Source organism: Oncorhynchus kisutch, linkage group LG7 (assembly GCF_002021735.2).
Source record: "Oncorhynchus kisutch isolate 150728-3 linkage group LG7, Okis_V2, whole genome shotgun sequence".
Classification (NCBI taxonomy): domain Eukaryota; kingdom Metazoa; phylum Chordata; class Actinopteri; order Salmoniformes; family Salmonidae; genus Oncorhynchus; species Oncorhynchus kisutch.
Window position 1 is genome coordinate 24,344,385 of NC_034180.2, and position 15,898 is coordinate 24,360,282.

Consider the following 15,898-nt stretch of genomic DNA (forward strand, 5'->3'; position numbering starts at 1 on the left):
TCGTGTATAGGTCTATTGAATTAATTAGAAACAAAACTAAAAATTGAGGATAAGAGATGTGTCCCTTTTACAATCTTGTCATTTTGGGAAATAGCCTATTATTTGGAGTTTTAAAATTAGTTTCTCAAGAATAATGTATTTCCGATTTATTTGACTGATTTTACTTGCCGAGAACAACATTGTTAAATCTTTGAGCTGTGTGGTGATTCATTAAATAAGCTGCAGCTGCTTTGGGAGACGCGTGATCCGAATAACAACTAGGGACTGGCTTCTGATCAAATAACCTATCGAATGAAGACAATTCTATAGGCTTGGGGTTACCAACATAGTTTACAATGAAATATTTTTGCAAGCAAGCGGAATGATGCGATTTTGTAGAACAGGAAATACAGGCACATATATTCTGTGTTAATATTCAATAGAATTTGTAAGGCTACATCTGGTGCTTTGACAAATAAACCATTTTCCACCCTGTAACCTGGTAGAGCATGACATTTGCTTATGAATGATTTCTAAAGAATCTCTGTATAGGCCTTCTTAAGCCTTAAATTGTTGAACATGTCAAATGTGTTATTATTACTATACAATTGGGCTGTTTTTTTCTTTCTTTTTCTTTTCGATTACAATTCAAACGCAAGGCTACCGTGTTCAAAACACGATGTCCTTTAATTAGGCCTACTGGAAAACCTCAAACTAATGTAAACGTAATAAATAAACCTACTATAAATACTAACCACCGCACAGAAATGATCCAGAAATAAACTACCAAAATAAATTATCTTGCCCATAACCTCTATACATTACAATCATTGTGTTTGAGGCAATAAAAGAGCCCACATATGAAATCCCTTTATGATTTTTATTCTACCCACACGTCTAGTCTAATGACACCAAATGAGTAATCAAACCCATGACCTGAAATATCATGGCACATTACCCAAATTGTTTAACAAGTTAAATGCAATAATCACAAATAGACAAAGCTCAAGATGTTAAATCAATGGCAACATCTCGAATTAACTTTTGAACTGCAAGGGATAGACTGTCTTGTTGCTTTATTGTCTCTGACGCCATCAAGCGGTAGCAAATGTTGCTGACTCAACGAAGGCATATAGTCCGGAAGGCCTAGGATCGAAAATGCTGAAAGATCATACATTTGTGGCATGTACTTTGCTGACACTTATTGTAGGATGGAATATTGTGGTCCAATTCTCAATTCCAGTGAAATTGAACATTTCCATCAAAGACATGTATTTTTACAGAATCCGCAAAACATACATAACCGTTTAATCAGATGATCAAAAGTGAAGGTATTTTGGCTACTAGCCTACACAAAAAAGCGTAATACATGTGGAATATTGGATGACAAAAATTGTCCCCTAATTTTATCTGAATGCAGGCTTTTATTATACTAACACATTCCCAATCTAAAATATGTCATTTAGTTGATTCTTAGTTGCAGTCTAAACTGAAAGTAATTAAAATACGAATGACTTTTGCAAAATGTATAATGTAAAAGTTGTAAAAGTACACCCATCATAATCACAAGGTCATTAAATTATGGCATGAAAATGAATTGCAAAAATGATACTAACTTTGAAAAATGTCCTCTCATTTCATTTGACTAAAATATTTAAAGAATTACACTTCATATCATGTATTTCTTTCTCACTCAATATGCTGTTAAAAATATTTTCACATTTTCAAAACAAGATTGGCAGCCTATAATCCATACAATTAAATATCGGTGACATATTTACTTAAAATAGACATGTATAATTCTAATATCGGCAAATCTGTCATTGACATAATGAATAATTAACGTGAAACTTCGTTTGAGCATGGTAAGGATGATCTATTTATACGTTTCTACACAAGAGATATTAGTTCAATTACCAAATGTGGTGATTCCAAAATGATTGTGGTTTGAAATGTGTAAAATGAAATAGGCCAAATTGAATGTAATTATTTCTATTGAATAAATAAATTCGCTTTTTATATAGGCACTGGCATAAAATCTCATGAGCATGCAGCCATCTTGAGTAGATCAACACAAGGAGAAAATGAACATACAAATTGTTGCTAACATATCATAAACCAATTCTAATGGTTAACAACAGAAAGATTGTGGCATTTGATTTGACCATTGTAAAGGTAATATTAAGATATAAATTGTTAAGATGACTCTATTCTAATAACACAGGAAATATCCCAAATCACTTTCCAAAGAGCTTCTTGAAGACACTCTTGTTCTTGGGTTTGTCTTTGGTCTCAGGGTCATTGAGGCTTTGTGGAGGTAGAGGAGGTTGGGCGGTGGGGGGATGCCTCCCCTGTAAGGAACTCAGGCTCTGAGTTATTACAGTCCCTGGAACAAGACCGCACGTTATGTTATGAGGCATCAAAGTATTTCAGAGTATTTTATAAGGATTTATTAATATAATTACAATGTTAACATGCCAAAAAATGTAGTGAAGAATTTAATTTATTTGTGTACCAAAATGGTTGTTTGTAACCATTGTGTTGGTTACACAGTCTCACCTGGAATTTATTTCAGTTTCAAAATGGCTGTTTTTGTAATATTTCAAGTTGTGGGAAACTAATGCATGTGTAGTCTCACCTTCATCTTTGGTCCCCCCTCCTGTAGGGTAGCGGTGTTTGTTGTAATAGGTATGGGGGGGCTTTGGTGGTGGCTCTATATCGCTCTCAAAACTTTCATTGGAAACCACACTTTCTCTGGAGCCAACTCTAGAACCAAAACTTTCACGGGAGCCAACTCTAGAACCAACACTTTCACTGGAGCCAACTCTAGAACCAACACTTTCACTGGAGCCAACTCTGGAACCAACACTTTCACTGGAGCCAACTCTGAGAAACCCTTTGTTCTCAGAAGCATCATTGATGTTGACCTGTTTGGAGTACTGATGATCTACTGTGTCCTTTGAGGAGTTCCTGAAAGAAATGGGAATTGGCAAATGTTTCAAATATCAAGATACTATATTCACTCAATTTTATAATGAGAACAACACTCAAAAACACCAGGATTCAAATCAATTGTTTATTTGGCAAACTATTCCGGTAAAGGCACTGGTAAAAGACGTGTTATTCATTTATAATAACAACATTTTAAGAAATGGACCTTCTGTTTGACAGTTGCCTTACCCAGAATCCTCAGAGTCAGAGGAGCTTCCAGACTTGGTGCAGTTCTGAAGTTCCTCTACCCATTTGAGCTGCTGCTCTCGGCTAAAGGCAGCGAACAGGTACTGACTTCCATCATCCAGACTAACGGACATACACAGACAGCAGAACAGACGGTCACATACAATTACATTTTGTCAGAGGAGGCAGTCTTTGTATACTTTATCTACAAGTCCTCAAACTTCTAACATGGCATGTTTTATACAGTACTTAGAAATAGCTTGATTTTCCACTTTAAGCATGGATTCTCTTCCAGTAATGTTTAAGGCTCACGTTAGTTTGAAGGTATGGTCTTTTCTCCTATAGTATGGGTTTTCCTTACACACTGCTCCAACCATATTGATGGGGGGCCATAGGGAAGACCTCTGTAAAAGAAAAAGCAGTGACATACTGTACGTTCAAAAGTCATTATTCTCTCTAAAAGCACCTGTGAATTTAACGTTCAAATATTGTTCTGTAGACTTCATGAATACGCAGTACCTCTGTAGCTGCGTCTCTGTCTTTGAAAAGATTGAGTGTCTCCCTCTCCAGTAATGCATAGACAGTATCCCAGTTCTCCAACCCCTGCAAACCAATACAGTTTTACTGCTTTATCTTATTGTAAATCATGAATGATTTGATCATTAAAAAAAAAACACTGGAGATGATCTAGCATCAACAATTGTTTTAGGTCAGAATGTTTCGGTCCTCCACATTGAGAAAGTAAAACAGGGTCTTACTTTGTTTCCGCTTTGTTTCACCTTGATCTCCAACATCCCATCCATTCTGGCAGGCACTTGACCACTGACCTACACAGATGTAAACAACACAGTTCTCAAGATGGAAAACAGTAGACATAGTGTAAAACGTAAACAAACATGTGCTATCCACTCAGATTCAGAGTGTAGTTTGTTAATTAGTTAGTTAGTGATCTGATCTTACATCAGATGTTGAGTCTGACAGCGTAACCATCTCCTCTGGTAGGTCCTCTAGTTTCCTGTGGTGTAGCAGTAGAGGGGAAGGGGGCAGGTCTCTGGAGGGGGGAGGGACATCTCCGGAGAGGGGAGGGAGTTTAGGGGGTGTGGTGGGTTCGTTATCTTGCTGCTCAGGATTTTCAGAGAGGACAGGTGTAGATACAGGTGAGAGTAGGGGAGATGCATGTGAGGCTGGCTCAGGTGAGGTTGGGGCTGGGGCCGACACAGGTGTTTCTGGGGCCAGCTCCTCATGCCTGGCTAACGTCTTTTTGAGGGAGAGCCTTGGCTTGGGGGCGATAGATGGTCTATCTGTGGGACGCAACTCTTCTTCCTTCACTGACAATCTATGGGGTCTGTAGCAGGAGTGGCTACTGCTCTCTGTAGCGGGAGAGGATGGAGGGGATGGAGGAGGGTTGACTGGAGGGGCGAAGCGTGGGGATCTAGAGGGGGCCACAGAGGCAAGGTTCTGGGTGGTCAGGGCCCTAGGGGTGGGGCTGGGAGGGGGGCTGCTGGAGATGGAGGGAGATGAATCTGGATCAGGTGTTTTGGCGGTGCTGGTTCTGCGGACCCAGTCTGTGGGTTTTAGGGGTTTAGGGCCAGTGTGTCGGGGGGTCTTCGGGTCAGACGGTTTCCTCTTGAGGGAGGTCACCCTGGAAAGCTTCTTCCTGGAATTGTCTCCATCATCACCATGGAAGCTTTGTAATCTCTGCTCTCTCTAAAAAATATAGAATCAAACTATGTGTGAGAGTAATCTACTGTATCCATGCCAAAGCCATCTTTTGGGTTGTCATTGTTCAGAGAAAACCAAAAGGAGTTGTATGGTTTAATAGAGTTAGCCAAAATTCAACAGCCATAACATCAGTTGTCAGGAAAGGTGAATAGCGTCCTCTCATATTTCACTCACCTGTGTTTTCTTCTTCTGTAAGGTGCTAAACCTGTCACTCTGGGCTTGAATCATAGCCTCCAAGTCCTCCTGTTTCTTCATCAACTCCAGAACGTTTGACACAGAGTCCTGGGAAAGGAGACATCACTGAGCATCTTAACCAGGCTTAACCAACTTTCACTTAGTGGGTCAAAAAGGAAATGACATAGAACTAAAACCAATGACCAGTATCATCAAAAATATGGAATTCAAGAAAATATTCACTATTTCATACTATTGTCAGAAAGCATGATGATTTATATAAGTGACAAGGTTCAAACCCTGGTCTCCTACGCCACAATCCTATGTTAACACCTAGGCTTTTAATTGGGCTGTCCACCAGTTAAAAGACTCACCCCGTACTCCTCTACCCTCAGAGTAGCTTCGTAGGTACTGAGCCAGTGCTCTGCCTGCTCCAGCTCCCTCTGTAGATGTAGGATCTCCAGTTCCTCCTGGTACAACACCCTCCTCTCCTCCCAGACCTCCTGCACCCGCGTCTCTAGCTCCTGCAGCTCCAGAAGACGCTCCTCCAACTGCAATTTGGCAGCAATAGATAGCTTTATTCAATGTTCCTATAATAATATTTAACATTGTGGCACAAGACATATTAATAGAAACAAGGACAATAATGCTTAAAATAATGAAAAAAATTCAATAGCAAAAGAGAAACGTAATTTCCGTATCTTAGCATTACATTGATGTTAGGTTTCTTTGACATTATGTCTTAATTGTTAAGTACTGTGTCATTACCTCTTGGCACATGAAGTTGCCTTCCTCCACGAGGTATCTGCCCTCATCTTTCACAGCCTGTGATTTGTTGAGCTGCTTGTCAATCTGAACATGGTACTCTTCGTGTCTTTTGATTAGCTGCTCCAGGTCAGCACCCTCCCCTCCTGACCCCTCCCCTCTCACCAGGGACAGGGTCTCTTTCAGCCATGCCCTGGGCAACACAGGGAAAATAAAATAACCTCATGATTGAAAATGTAATCGCACTTAAATGTACTTTAAAATGTTCAAATTAGATCCAGGTCACACCTCAATAATTATATGTTCATAAAGCATACATTACACATCTATAAGCACATCATGAATGTGACATTATAGAATTGGGTCTCATCTTGGGTCTTAGCTTATCAAACCTAATTACATGAAATCCAAAGAAGTAGACCTACATGAGTTCTGTCCACTCTGTGAGGTATCTCTGCATAGCCTCAGCCTGCCCCAGTCTCTTCCTGCGTTGGATGGCCTTGGCATGCAGACTAGCCCAGCTAGCCTCCACTTCCTGTAGTCTCTCACCCAGACTGGCCTGCACCTGGGGGTACTTCCTGGTTAGGCCCCGCCCCTCCTCTTTAGTCCGAGACACCTCTCCCTCGATGACCGCCAAGTCTCTCTGGAAACAAACAGTTATTTGATGGGTGAGTTAGTGTAACCGGCTGTTAGCCCACCGAGTTAAAGGCATTAGTTTAGGGAGCTAAATCAAGTCATCAGGCCTTGGATGGCTAATGGAGTCTGCCTCAATGAAACTGCTCTGCTACCATCTCAGTCAAACATGTTGAATGAACTTGGGTTGTGTACTCTACCTCCAGTCCTTCATGTTGTCTGATGAGTGCCTGGATACTGAGTAGATCGTGATCGTGGTCGTCAGAGTCCAACACCACCTCCTTCTCACTCATCCAACCCTTCAGCTCATCCACATCATGGTCAAACTGGTGCACCTCTCGGGCAGACTTCAGGTTCTGTCACACAAAATGGCTGCTAAATCACCATGGCTCAGGTCAATTACCCACAGTAATATATAAACAATACTTAGAAGGAGAGTGTTTAACGCACATCAAGCTTGGTACAGGAGCTGGGGGAAAAAAAAAATATATAGGGCCACTATAGAATTGTGAGTAGACATTGCCTTTCTGCCCTACCGTTTAATGTCCCACTTAAGTAGTGACTTATAATATTATTGATAGAAGAACTGGACTTAGACTTTTACCTCCGCTCTAATCTTCACATTCTGGTTGAGGTCGTCCCATAATTTGTGCAGCGCTGCCTCTCGTCTCGGGCCTTCAGCAGACTTCACCTCCCGTCGTAGTTGTTGAACAGTGTTGAGTTTACTCTGGCCCAGCGTGTTCACCTCAGCCACAAAGTCTTCAAACTTCTTCTGCAACATCTGGAAGACAGTAACTTTACTATGAAAAGTGTGGCCTGCCTCTAAACTAAAATGCATTCGATATCGATCATCACTTGTCTGATTACAGTACTTTACCAAAACTGTAATCTCACAAAGATTATTTTTTCACTACAGCAATATATAAACGATACATACATAGACCCAACAGCTGAAACAAACTGTCCAGTACTTGGCGTATCCATACTGGCCCTATTCCCATCCTCCAAGACATGGGTCAAAACCTTTAAAAACACTTGAGCTGCACCTCATTTGCTCTGTATAATGGAACCAATGGAATAGTCCACTCTGCATCTATACCTCCACATCTTCCAGGTCTTGTCCAAAGTCTTCTGACTCAGCCAGGGTCTTGCGGGAGCACAGCCAGTTCTGCAGCTCCCGGGCCTCTCTCTCAAACACATAAAGGTTCAGCTGATCCTCCAGAGCTGCCCGTCGCGAGCCAGAGACACGCAGCAGACACTCATACTCACCCAGCACGTCTGGAAGACTCTTACTCACTAAATGGCTGATGTGAAATGAGAGAAATGGTATCATGTCAATGGGCTTACAACATTTGGAATGAGAGACAAACATTAAGAAATAAACTAAATGCATTTAGAAATCACTAAATGTACATATTTCAAATATGCGAATGTAGTTAAATATGTGAATATATAATATGAATATATCTGTGAGACCACATATGTTAATTCCTGACATTGATAACAGATAAAGTGAATCATGTACATACTGTAAGGTTTGTATGCTGTACCTGTTGGGGTGGCCACAGTGCTCCAGTTTAGCGCCAGTCTCCTGAAGAGACTCTACTTTCAGCCGATGGTTCTCCATGTCCAGGTCTACAGAGTCCAGCTTCCTCAGGAGGACCTCGGTGGCCTCCTCACTCTTCCCAAAATCTTTTGACTCTAACATTGGTCTCTGCTCATCCATCCACAGTTCTAGTTCTGAAACCTAAAGAGAAATGTAAGCTTATAAAAGGTTCTTCAGTGAGCATCATATCTGGGTGGCACATAAGTCCCTCACTGTAGAAAGATGTATTAGGAGAGAGTTTTTGTGGATTGTGGAACCTGTGTTTGTGTCCAAAGAGAATGTATAGAGACTATACAGTTGTGGTCACAGTTATCTACCTCAGAGAGGAAGGTCTGTATTTTCAGAGCCTCCTGTAGCAGTCGGCCCTTGTTTTCTGACTCTCTCATCAGGCTCTCAAAAATCTTCTTGAGCTCAGCCAGCTTCTCGCTGATCTCATGCGAGGCAAAGTGTCTGCCCCTCACCAGGTTCTGCCCTGCATTCTGGACAGCCTGCACCAGAGGGGTACGGCTCGCTATCTCTTGCACCAGAGCCTGCACGCACGCACACACACACACACACACACACACACACACACACACACACACACACACACACACACACACACACACACACACACACACACACACACACACACACACACAGGTTCAATCAATCAACCAATGGAATCTTACATGCATAACACTTTTTACAAATACATTTCTCACAAAGTTCTTGACAGAACCCCAAGCCCAACGTTGTTGTTAGTATCTTAACTGCAAACTGGAACATTGACCATCCCTGTCTCTGACCTGATGTTTTTTGACCATAGACTGAGTACTCTGTAGGGAGGTTCCCCAGTCTTTGGCGGAGGCAGAGGGCAGTTTGTCCTGGCCCCAGACCAGCTCATCCTCCATGTCACGGTAGAACTGGAACAGCAGCTGCCAGGATTCTAAGGTCTCCCGTCGGTTCTGCAATGGCTCAGCCAGACTGTTATATCTGCAATAACGAAAGTTGGTTAAAATCAGTCTTGAAGGATCATGTAAAAAAAAAAAAAAAAAAAAAAACGTACTACTGTGCAAAACCCTTACAATTCCTTTCACAAGCGCAGTCTCACAGCCATGCAGTATTGGTGTGTATGTGCTCTGTTACATAGTAGTTGGGGGGAATCAAAGACATAATATGCTTTGCCAGTATTATTTATATATCTTTGACAAAAAACAAAAAAACGTACCTATTGACAGTTTGGCCTACTCGTTGCTGGATCTCCTGGGCCAGGAAGTTGCCCTTGGAGCTGAAGTCCTTGGCTGTATCCACCAGGCCCTGGACCCTCTCCAGATAGCCATCCACTACCTCCTCCAGGTCCTGTAGAGCCTTCAGCAGCCTGTTGACTGACGGGAGGTCAGTGCCACAGTCCTCGTTGGTTACTTCAACTTCTACGGACCCAAGCCACTCCTCGATGTCGTCCAGAGAACGTTGGAACTGTAAAGCCTGGTGGTAGAAAATGACAAATTCATAGAAGAATTATAGCTTAACACTTTACGTAAAGACCAATAGCAGTCAAAATGTGTTTTATATCATATTGTACAACAGCTGATGAAACTAACACTGTAAATGTATGAAGGCATTTGATTAGTGTTATTTCTTAATAGTTGCTGGTACAATCTACACAAGACCTTCTATTCAGCAGGTTTTGCATGGGTGGAGTTTTGACTTGCCTCGTGACATCAGCAGCCGATATAAGTTAATATAGACCAATAACAAAAGGGAGTCTAACTCCGACCACTCCCAGACAGTCCTAGCTAAATTCCTGTTTGAGATTTTTTTTGTTAAAAAGCTATTTTTGTTTCTTTTCAACCATTTTCATGGAAAACTATAAAAGTCAGGTATTTAATTGTTGCCCAGAAAGGATTTGATATTGAAATAAAAACAGCTGCATTCGGCCTTTAAAGCAGAATGCTTTATTACTTGATTATTTTACCTGGAGGGGATGTTGTCTTTGCAAATACACTACATGACCAAAAGTATGTGGACACATGCTCATCGAACATCTCATTCCAAAATCATGGACATTAAAATGGAGTTGGTCCCCCCTTTGCTGCTATAACAAACTGCACTTTTCTGGGAAGGCTTTCCACTAGATGTTGGAACATTGCTGCAGGAACATTGCTGCAGGGACTTGCTTCCATTCAGCCACAAGAGCATTAGTGAGGTCGGGCACTGATGTTGGGCGGTTAGGCCTGTCTCGCAGTTGGTAGTGTTCTCCTGGCATCAGCTAAATGGATTGTCAGATGGTGAAGCGTGATTCATCACTCCAGAGAATGTGTGTTCACTGCTCCAGAGTCCAATGGCGGCGAGCATTACACCACTCCAGCCAACGCTTGGTATTGCACATGGTGATCTTAGGCTTGTGCGGGGCTGCTCGGCCATGGAAACCCATTTCACGAAGCTCCGGAAAAACACATTAAAAAACACATTAAAAGTCACTGAGCTCTTCAGTAAGATCATTCTATTACCAATGTTTCCCTAAGGAGATTGCATGGGTGTGTGCCTGATTTTATACACCTGTCAGCAACGGCGCGTGTGGCTGAAATAGCAGAATCCACATACTTTTGTATGTGTAGGCGACCAATAAAATTAGATTAGATTTTTAGTTTATCATCTCATAAAAGTTACATTCTCCTTTTCACAGTATCATCTACTGTATCGATCATCAAAAATGAGTACAATACGTCTATGAGGTGCAAATACCTGGTAGGCCTGCTGCAGACGAGATTTCTTCTCTTTACAGTTGTTGAGGAGCAGGTCCCAGCCATGGTTAAGGTCCTTCAGCCACGGTTTGATCTTCCCAGGAGTGGAGTGACCCGCTGCTATCATTCTCTCCCCCTCCTGGTGGTGAACATTGACTCAATAACACTTGCCTAGACCAGTCACTGCTAACTAACTGTACTGTGGATAACATCTGCCGAGACACTGGTCTCAGAGCTTGGACAGAGAGCTATGTTATTCTATCTTAATTAAGGTGTATTGAGCTGTCATAAGCCATAGGAAAGTACTGAGATACTACTATGTGATTAATGTGCACTGAAAGCACTTCTTCACACATACCTTAGTAAGAGTGTCAACTCGGTTACGGTTGGCTAAGATCTCAGCCTCAAAGCTCTGGTGTTTCAGCAGTTTGGCCTGGAGGTTGATGGGGTCTCTCCAGCTTTCATCCAGGGCCACTGCATTCCTCTCATTGAGCCACGAGCACACCTGCAGGTTCCAGTTATCACACATTACTTTACAGGTTCAAGGTACTACACATTACTTACAGTGCCTTCAGAAAGCATTCATACCCCTTGACTTATTCCACATTTTGTGTTACAGCCTAAATTCAGAATTGATTACATAGATTAGTTCTCACCCATCTGCACACAATACCCCATAATGACAAAGTGAAAATGAAACACAGAAATATCTAATTTACATAAGTATTCACACACCCGACGCTATGAACCTCCAAATTAAGCTCAGGAAGCATCCAATTTTCTTTGATAATCTATGTCACTACAACTTGATTGGAGTTGACCTGTGGCCAATTCAACTGTTTGGACATGATTTAAAAAGACACACAACTCTCTATATAAGGTCCCACAGTTGACAGAACATGTCAGAGCTGAAAATATACTATGAAGTCCAAGGGCCTGTCCGTAGATCTCCGAGATAGAAATGTGATGAGACATATATCTGGGGAAGGGTATAAAACCATTTCTAGAGTGTTTAAAGTTTCCAATACCACAGTGGTCTCCATCATTGGGAAATGGAAAAAATATTGAACTACCCAGACTCTGCCTTGAGCTATCCGTCCAACCAAACCGAGCAACCGGGCAAAAAATACATTGGTCAAGAAGATGATCAAGAACCCAATGAACACACAGAACTGCATAGTTCCTTGGCTGAGATGGGAGAACCTGCCAGGACAACAGTCTCTACAGCACATCAGTTTGGAAAAAGACATGTAAAAGACTGAGATCATAAGGCAAAAGGTTTAGTGGTCTGATGAGACAAAATGTTTGGGCATGAATGCAAAGCGCTATGTCTGGAGAACCAGGCATAGCTCATCACCCATTTAACCGTAAAGCATGGTGGTGGGAACATCATGCTATGGGGATGCTTTTCAGTGGCAGGGACTGAGAGACTGGAAAGAATAGAGGGAATAATGAAAGGAGGCAAATACAGGCAAATCCTTGATGAGAACCTACTTCATAATGCAAACAACCTTAGACTGGGACGAAGATTTATGTTCCAACAGGACAATGACCCCAAGCTTACAGCCAAAGCAACACCAGGATGGCTTCAGAACAAGAATGTGAAAATCCTTGAGTGGCCCAGCCAAAGCCCAGATTTGAATCCCACTTTCTGTGGAAAGACTTAAAGATTGCTGTTCACTGCCGCTCCCCATCTAATTTAACAGAACTTGAGAAAATCTGCAGGGAAGAATGCGAGAAAATCCCCAAATCCAGAAGTGCAAAGCTAATAGAGAAATACCCAAGACAACTCAAAGCTGTAATTGCCGCCAAAGGTGCTTCTACAAAGTATTGACTCAGGGGACCCTGCCAGGTCTGTTTTAGTCTTGCATACCAACCTCATAGACCCACACTAACATTGAGTTGGTTAAAGTGGACTCATCAAGCAGACCCAACTTCTCATACCTCATAGCTGCTACCCAGGAACTTCTGGAGTTGTAGAGATTCTTCAAGAGCCTTCCGGCGAACCTTACTCATTTCCAACAGTTTTCCTTTTCTGGAGAGAGGCATGTTTTTTTGAGTCAGGTATAGCAAACAAAGGCAGAAGAAATCATTGCATACACCAAACAATATCTTTGTATATGGGCAGTCTTTGAAAACGGGGAAATATTTGGCTCATAGTTCATTGTTGGCTTCTACCTGAGCAGCACAGACTTGCTCTTGCACTTGATATTGTCCGAGTCAAAGTGTTTCTGCTGGATCAGCTGTTGGGCGAACCGCTCCACTCCTTCCACCTGCTCCATCTGAGCATCCAGAGTGTTCTCAAACAGGGCTTGCTTTCTCTGGAGGGTCTCCACATCAGATAGAGAACTCTGCAATAATCAATCAATGTCACAATTTAAACAACACATTTGATGCAGCCTTCATAAGTCCTTTAAAAAGGCCTACATAAATTGTTCACACATAATTTACGAGCAAATACATTTGAGTTCCTACCCCAAGGTCTTCATTGGCCAGAAAGGCCTCCTTGTTGCTCAACCAGCTTTCACTTTGCTCCATGTAGCCAAGGAATAACTGAAATGAAAACAAGATTTATGTAACTTATTTAAATGTATTTTACCCTTATTTTATTAGGTGCGTTGACTGCCAATAAGCAATAAATAAGCAGGAAAACATGCCTAATGTTCGATGAGCTACATTCACAACATAAATTGTACAAATGGCTCTAAGTTAGGGTTACCTGTAGGCCTAGAGCCTGATCCAGAGTCTTCTTCCTGTTCTGCCAGGTCTGGCTCAGACCCATCTTGGCCTCTTCCAGCTTGGTCAGAGACTTATTGATCTCTGATGATGAGCTGTGTCCAGACTTTACCAGACTCAGGCCAAAGTCTCTGACAGAGTCGATACGCTCCCCCCGTGCATCAATTTCAGTCTAGAACACATTAACACATTTAATCTCTTCCGGAAACATACGTTTGCAATTTAAATGGGTCTTATGGGAGGTAAAAATATTTGTAAACCTCCTTTTCTAGTGAGACCTAGAAAGATAAAGAGCAAGGAGACCTAGAAAGATAGCCAAGATAACTTGAATATCATAATCAGTCGTCACCTTCCAGTCTTGATGTTCTACTATGAATCGCTCTGCCTCGTTCTTGCTCTTGGGCAGGCCTTTCTCTCCCATCTCAGAGCTCTGCTTCAGGGTCCAGTCCAGTAGGAGGCGCTGGTTAGCCTTGAACAGCTGCAGCTGGTGAGCCTCCTGCAGCCTCTCCTTCCTGTAACATCACTTCCTATAAGTCTCTCTGCTGCTTCCCCATACCCCATAATAATACAAATGGAAGTAGATGGTGTCCTAACAGAGCACACACATCTATACTGTCATAATGACTTGAATAATGATTCCATTGTGTCATTTTTGCAAGATCAAAGTACACTATATATACACATACGTATGTGGACAGCCCTTCAAATTAGAGGATTTGGCTATTTCAGCCACACACGTTGCTGACGGGTATATAAAATAAGGCACACCGCCATGCAATCTCCATAGACAAACATTGGCAGTAGAATGGCCTTATAGAAGAGCTCATTGACTTTCAACATGGTACCGTCACAGGATGCCACCTTTCCAACAAGTCAGTTTGTGAAATTTCTGCCCTGCTAGAGCTGCCCCGGTCAACTGTAAGTTGATGCCAAGCGTCAGCTGGAGTGGTGTAAAGCTTGCCTCCATTGGACTCTGGAGCAATGGAAACGTGTTCTCTGGAGTGATGAATCACGCTTCACCATCTGACAGTCCCACGGACTAATCTGGGTTTGGCAAATGCCAGGAGAACGCTACATGCCCCAATGCATAGTGCCAAATGTAAAGTTTGGTGGAGGAGAAATAATTGTCTGGGGCTGTTTTTCATGGTTCGGGCTAGGTTGCAGTGAAGGGGAATCTTAACGCTACAGCATACAATGACATTCTAGATGATTCTGAGCTTACAACTTTGTGAGATCATTGTGAAAGAACTTGATTGGCCTGCACAGAGCCCTGACCTCAACCCCATCGAAGACCTTTGGGATGAATTGGAACGCCAACTGCGAGCCAGGGCTAATCTCTCACATCAGTGCCCGACCTCACTAATGCTCGTGGCTGAATGGAAACAAGTCCTCACAGCAATGTTCCGACATCTAGTGGAAAGCCTTCCCAGAAGAGTGGAGGCTATTATAGCAGCAAAAGGGGAACCAACTCCATATTAATGCCCATGATTTTCGAATGAGATGTTCGACGAGCAGGTGTCCACATACTTTTGGTCGTGTAGTGTATCACGTTGGGAAAGAGTACATATTTTCAGGATATTTCAGTTATTATTTGCAACACACCTGAGTTTAATGTCCTTCTCCAGCTTCACAAGGCCGGTTTTGACCTCTTTCTGCTTTTTGCTCAGTTTGTCGGCCATCACAGACTGAGCTTTCAGGCGGTCAGCGGTGTCCTTTTCCAGTGCCTGGCAAATCAACACAAGACCAGGATGCAATTAGTTGGTCTTTCAAATATTCGATTCAATTCAACTATATTTTTCTGTTTCACTGTAAAACGTATTACAGTATATCGGGCCATGTTGTGGCTTCTTCTTACCTTGCCTCTTTCTTGTATGACTCCAGCCTCGCGTTCAGTCTCCTCGTGGCGTCGTATCAGATTCTCCACACTCTCCACATCCCAGCCACAGTCCTGGCCTTGCAGCAGATGCATCTAAAATAGGAATCCCAGCAGATAGGAATTAAAATACAATATGATGTGGACACACTTTCAAGACAACAAGGGTGTGTTATGACGTTGCCTTGTTGCTGAGGTTTTATGACCCCCATAAATACCTTTCCCCCTTTTCTCTCTCTACTCTACAGACTTGACTTTTGGAAAAGCTAACATAGAGACAGTCTGGTAACATCAAAAGGGTGGGGAACGGAACCATATTTCGGTAATCCAACCAGTTGAAAATATCCGTTGGTACTTAAAGAATATGATGTCAGATCAGTTGTCGTCTGAGACATTATCACTGATGATAGGATGACATAAACTGTATCTTGGAAAGTAAACACATTCTATCAGATTCACATGGAACTGTTGTGCAATTTAAATGTTTAAATATGAAGCTATTTGTGA

General features: G+C 42.2%; 1 protein-coding gene across 3 annotated transcripts in view; it reads right to left on the minus strand.

Moving 5' to 3' along the window:
• Positions 1 to 840: 840 nt before the first annotated feature.
• The window catches only part of sptbn5 (spectrin, beta, non-erythrocytic 5), a 59,179-nt gene continuing 44,121 nt past the window's right edge, over positions 841 to 15,898 (minus strand). For all 3 annotated transcript variants that reach the window (XM_031828717.1, XM_031828718.1, XM_031828719.1), the window contains 27 exons: positions 15,374 to 15,487; positions 15,121 to 15,242; positions 13,868 to 14,030; positions 13,502 to 13,690; positions 13,258 to 13,335; positions 12,961 to 13,133; positions 12,727 to 12,817; positions 11,141 to 11,287; positions 10,784 to 10,921; positions 9,267 to 9,523; positions 8,845 to 9,031; positions 8,374 to 8,586; positions 8,001 to 8,197; positions 7,550 to 7,754; positions 7,055 to 7,231; positions 6,651 to 6,806; positions 6,243 to 6,460; positions 5,821 to 6,010; positions 5,427 to 5,603; positions 5,053 to 5,160; positions 4,117 to 4,863; positions 3,915 to 3,983; positions 3,676 to 3,759; positions 3,469 to 3,560; positions 3,160 to 3,279; positions 2,618 to 2,949; positions 841 to 2,365 (listed from right to left, as the gene is read on the minus strand). In XM_031828717.1, the coding sequence (XP_031684577.1) occupies positions 2,217 to 2,365; positions 2,618 to 2,949; positions 3,160 to 3,279; positions 3,469 to 3,560; positions 3,676 to 3,759; positions 3,915 to 3,983; positions 4,117 to 4,863; positions 5,053 to 5,160; positions 5,427 to 5,603; positions 5,821 to 6,010; positions 6,243 to 6,460; positions 6,651 to 6,806; positions 7,055 to 7,231; positions 7,550 to 7,754; positions 8,001 to 8,197; positions 8,374 to 8,586; positions 8,845 to 9,031; positions 9,267 to 9,523; positions 10,784 to 10,921; positions 11,141 to 11,287; positions 12,727 to 12,817; positions 12,961 to 13,133; positions 13,258 to 13,335; positions 13,502 to 13,690; positions 13,868 to 14,030; positions 15,121 to 15,242; positions 15,374 to 15,487 (4,893 nt within the window). In that variant the 3' untranslated portion in view covers positions 841 to 2,216. The remainder of the gene's footprint in view (positions 2,366 to 2,617; positions 2,950 to 3,159; positions 3,280 to 3,468; positions 3,561 to 3,675; positions 3,760 to 3,914; positions 3,984 to 4,116; positions 4,864 to 5,052; positions 5,161 to 5,426; positions 5,604 to 5,820; positions 6,011 to 6,242; positions 6,461 to 6,650; positions 6,807 to 7,054; positions 7,232 to 7,549; positions 7,755 to 8,000; positions 8,198 to 8,373; positions 8,587 to 8,844; positions 9,032 to 9,266; positions 9,524 to 10,783; positions 10,922 to 11,140; positions 11,288 to 12,726; positions 12,818 to 12,960; positions 13,134 to 13,257; positions 13,336 to 13,501; positions 13,691 to 13,867; positions 14,031 to 15,120; positions 15,243 to 15,373; positions 15,488 to 15,898) is intronic.